This window comes from Benincasa hispida, chromosome 11 (genome assembly GCF_027475165.1).
Source record: "Benincasa hispida cultivar pf3 chromosome 11, pf3_genome.v1.1, whole genome shotgun sequence".
NCBI lineage: Eukaryota > Viridiplantae > Streptophyta > Magnoliopsida > Cucurbitales > Cucurbitaceae > Benincasa > Benincasa hispida.
Window position 1 is genome coordinate 66755426 of NC_143488.1, and position 5252 is coordinate 66760677.

General features: G+C 30.2%; 1 protein-coding gene across 1 annotated transcript; it reads right to left on the reverse strand.

The window, feature by feature from the left end:
• Positions 1 to 3025: 3025 nt before the first annotated feature.
• On the reverse strand, positions 3026 to 4458 carry XTH32 (xyloglucan endotransglucosylase/hydrolase 32). The gene is made up of 3 exons (XM_039049448.2): positions 4119 to 4458; positions 3807 to 4024; positions 3026 to 3701 (listed from the first exon to the last, which is right to left on the reverse strand). Exons 1-3 carry the CDS (start codon positions 4410 to 4412, stop codon positions 3335 to 3337), a joined length of 879 nt encoding a protein of 292 aa, XP_038905376.1. The 5' UTR covers positions 4413 to 4458; the 3' UTR covers positions 3026 to 3334.
• Positions 4459 to 5252: the final 794 nt, after the last annotated feature.

Below are 5252 nucleotides of genomic sequence, written 5' to 3' on the forward strand. Positions count from 1 at the left end.
AATAGTCATGGATCTTTTATTTTATCGGATTTCCTTCTAAAATGAAATAAGCAATCCATATATTCAATAGAACTTTATTGAATCAAACTTCAATAACAACTTTATTGAATTACAGAATAAGTTTATTGTTTACAAACCACGAGTTTTAGGACACAAAACCCAACATGATGTGGATTTTTATACTAACAAATAATATGATACTTTATGTTTACATCCTAACATAATCGTTCGATAACTTCAGTTACCAATATGAATGATGTAATACATTAGCGCAATCATATTGAGTCGAGACTCTTTATTTGAAAGTATTTATGCTTTATGTGATCAAACATTTGTTATATATACAAATATGCCTACACTAATTATATTTATAAATGTAATTTTCAAGAAATCTGAAACTTCTACCTTCTCCAAAATGTACAATATGATTGGCATATATGGGATGCTATGGTTGTCATAAGGCAAGGATAAGCTACCGTATATGTCTAATTTTAGGCACTTTTGATTGTTTGCACATGGCTTATACCTTGAGAATTACGACTTTAAGAATTAAGAGTGCTTATGCAGCTATATATAGATGATCAAAATGATTAGATAAAGTTGTTTCACTAATTATCTTAAATAATTAGCTTATAATACCCATTTTATAATTAAATTATGGTAGTGCTTATAATAAAGATTATATTGATGGAACTTCCTGTCACATTCAACATTTAATAAAATTATTTTGCTAACTCTTTTTCCCTTGTCTCTTGTCTTTATGACTAATTTAATAAGTTGAAAAGACTTTTGTGGTATGCTTTTATTTTACCTAAAGAAAACGCTGGAAAATATATTCTCATTGACCTTGGCTTGAGTTTAAAATAAAGAAATAAAATTTTGAATTATCACCGCATTTACTTCTTAGTAAACATAATCAATCCATCCTAATATAAGAATTATGACTCATTTAAATTCGTTCCAAAATATTACTTAACAATAGGCAGCAATTTTGATTACCCAATCCTAAACAATTTTAAAACATTATTACATATTTTTTTTAGAGAAAAATTATACATTCAATTCTCATCTAACTTGATAAAAAAAAGTTAGTAAAAATTTAAGTGCATGTATAGTTGGGACTCCAATTCCTATTTTATGTTTTTAAATTCACTAAGTGTTTAGCAAATATGTGTTTTTCATACCATTTAAATTATATATTTGGAAATTTTTTTTAGTTATATGATTCAAGTAATGTAAATTTTTAAAAGATTTTTTTTTTATTTTTTCAATATATTCAGATGTTGAATTACAGAATTATATTAAATAAAAATAAAAACCAATATTACATGTTATAAATTCAATTCTTTTTAAAAATAAAATATGTACTAGGTAATGAATTATGAATTAGATAACATTAAAAAATAATAATTACAAAAAAAATTATCATAAATCATGTTGATAAATAATTTTCTCCTAATAAATTTTGATCACTAGTTCATTTATTTTACTATTTATTAATCAAATTTAAATTTATTAAAATGCTTGCTATAACAATCAAGTAAAACCTACAAAGAATCAAATCAACAAAACATGAAATTTTATAATTGTACTCAAAAGTTCTTTTTCTTTTTTCTTTATTTTCTTTTCTCTTTTTGAATTAATTTCTGTCTTGTTTTTATTTTAATTCAATGATTGAGTTTTTAGATAATAATTGGTGTTTCATTTACCAATTTATGTTCAAATTGGTTATTATTATCAAGTTAATATGTATAACTATTTCTTATAAAAATTAATGTGTAATCTAAATATAAGACTAACATTATGAAGGACAATGAGGTACAACATGCAACCTCTTTTGTAACATAATAAAAAATAATAATAATAATTCAATTTTTGAGTAAAATACATGACAAATTTTAATTGGGTAACCGACTATGTTACAAAAAGATGAGTGCAACCAAAGTTCAAAATATCGATGTTAACGAAAATATCGAGTTCTTAATTTTATGGAAATATTGCTTCCAAAGGATATTTCTAGAAAAATTATAAAAAACAAAAAAATCAAACGATAAATTTAAATTAATAAATAAACATTTTATGATTTCCAAACGAATTATTATATATATTATTTATATTAGTTACATTTTGATGATTATTTTTTGTGTTTTGTGAGTTTTTGCACGATATAATGAAAATGTCAATTCACTTCTTATGTTGTTGTCGAACCTATAAAAACGTGAAATATTAATGAAAATATCGATATTTCGACGAAAATGTAATACTATAGGTATAACCCATCTAACACCGAAATATATTTCTTTTGTGAATAACGTTTGGGTATCTTTTCACCAATAGTAAAAGTAAAAACACGAGTTTACAAGTTACCAGTATTATGAGGTCAAACTCTATATATGTTTTACTCATCTCAATGATAGGCTTCACTTGACCCTACCAATCAATAATTGATGCACATATTTTTATCTATTATTACCTCTTACAATATTATAAATTACATATATTGAATTTCCCCTTTAAAAATATACCTATATTTGATGTTCCTGACTTCCTTTTCTTTATCCTTTATAATCTTTTATCTTTAGCCTATGAAGTTTGAGCCATAACTTCTATTTTCCAATCAATCAAGTGAATTCATTAATCCATAGTCTTAGGTTAAAGAAAAAACACATGGACAACAAAGAGCTGTGCTAGAAACCATAACTTCGTCGTAAACAAGGTAGAAAAACACTGATTATAATAATTTTAAAGATAGTACTTATAGTAAGAACATTTTTTCAATCATTTTTCTTTTTAGAAGTATTTAAAAATAATTTCAAGTCGTGTTAAATCACTTTTTTTGGTAAACACAATTACAATAAGGAGATCAAATTTTCTGACTTTAGTAAAAATTTTGAAATATATACTGGTAAAATAAAAACAATTTTCAATGTACCAAAAAGCAATATTAGAAACATCAAATGTGATATGTCATTTTCATTTAATGAAACGAGAACAAAAATAACCTAAACTCCATAAAGAAAGAGGGGGAAAAAACACCACACAATATTTCATTTATTTTTGTTGGCATAAAAATACATTTTTTTTTCTTCTTTTTTCCCTTTCTAATTTGAGATTTTGGACCCTATAAGGTCAACAATTCTCGTATCTGTTCCCTTTTTGTGCCATTTTTTTTTTCAGACCCTCTCTTTCAAAACTAAAAATTTTCAGCCCAATAATAAAATCACCCAAAAAAAAAAAAAAAAAAAAAAGAAAGAAAGAAATTACAGCAAGAATTCAATGGAGTTTTCACTTTCAGTCCATACAAAAGCCTAATTTCTCTTTTTCCCCCAAAATTCTAATGCCAACACTCTGGTGTTAAGGAATGGTCTCTCTTATTATCCCAACAATAGTTGTAAACCAAGTGATGGCTTTGCACCCATTTCATTGCATTTTCCTGTTGCCTAGTCAGCCCCCCTGATCGGAACGGCGACGCTGACACCGGCCGGCACCACGCCGGCGAGTACGCCGAACAACCCCCTGCTTTAAAATTCGTATACTTCGCCACGAATGGCTGGTATCTATAATCGGCTCTGTATTTACCATCCTCTGTTGCCCATGAAGATGCATCCCAAATCGAACCATAAAGCCACATTGGTCTTAAGGGAAATGTCGTGGCGCTTTTTCTTGGGTACCTTCTTATGGGTATGTCGTCAACAAGAAATCTGAAAACAGAGGAAGAAAAAGAAAGAAACAGAGTGGTCAAAACAGAATCCGACCCAGATGGATTCATGGTGAAATTTAGTGATGGGGGTGATGACTTTACGTACATGATTTCATTTGGGCGCCACAGAATGGCGTAATGGTGAAAATCTTTAGTAGGGTCGAACCAGAGATGGAATTTCATTTCTCTGCCGATGATTCGTCCGTCGCCACTTCCTCTGATGTAGACATTGGTTTGTAATGTGTAGGGCTTACCGAATGTCGTTCCTAAGAATTCGATGTCGACTTCGTCGTGGAATCCTGGGTGAGCTTCGTTGTTCGAGAGCTGCGATTAAAAAATCAGAGAGAGATGGACTTCAAAACAGGGAAAGACAAAGCCCGGAAACGTAAAATTAAAAATACAGGGGACTAGGGAATACGTAGAAGGAGGTGATGACGCCGGCGGTGTAGCCGGGTTGGAGTTTGATGGAGGCGCCGAAGTAGCCAGATCGGAAAGGGCGGAGGGACTTGAAGCCGCTGCCGGTGGTGCGATCGAGCCAAATGGAAAGGGTGTTTTGGGAGAGGCTTTGGTGCTGAGGGCCCCAGAGATTGCGGAAGCCTTTGTAGAATTCCATGGAGCGGAAGCGGGTGCTCGGCCAAAACCCGGGGGAGGGGGGCCAGGAGGCGGCGGCGGGGGAAATGAGGAGGAGGAGGAGGGGAAAGAAGAAGGCCATGGAAGATGGGAAGTGGAAGAACAGAGTGACAGTGGCAGGGGGGAAATAGAATAGAGAATGGGAGATACATAAATAAGGATAATTTGTTGCTTTAATGGAAAGGTGGGACCCACGGTCATTTTTTTGGAAGGGTGGGACCCACAGTCTTTTTTTTTTTTTTTACCAATCGGAGAAATAGAATTGCAAGATCAAATAAACACAAAATTAAAATGCCAGAGAAAGGGAATAGAATGGTAAAATTTTAATAATTTTTTAAGTTGGTAGGGGTTTATAAAGGTTAATAGGGGTCAAATATAAGTTTATTACTAGTAGACATTGATAGACTTCTATCTACATCTATCAATATTTAAGTATTTTTTTTTTGTTATTTTTATAAATACTTATTTTTAAAAGAAGAAAAAAAGTTACTTTTTTTCATTTTCTTTATTGGACTCCAATTAATGGGGTCTTAATAGTAAATATTATGGGAAAAATGAAAATGCCTCTTACGAAAAATTGTTTTATGGTTGATGAAACTTTCATTGATGGATGGAAGATATCTAATATTTAGATCAAGGTTTCAATTTTTGTAAGAAAATATCCATTTTTTTTTTTTTTTTTTAAGAAAAGTTTTCAAGTTGATAAATTGAGTATAGCTCAACAATGATCGATCCACCTTATCGAAGATTCAATATTCCATCTCTATAATTATTATATTAGAAAAAAACTTTCGAGTTAAATCCTTAACTATGATAGTATGTTAAGGCTGGTTAGTATAAAGTTGGTAGGTCACCAAATTATTGTTTTATTGACAAGTTTTGAACATGCATGTAGAATTAATACTTTAATAAATGAAAATTA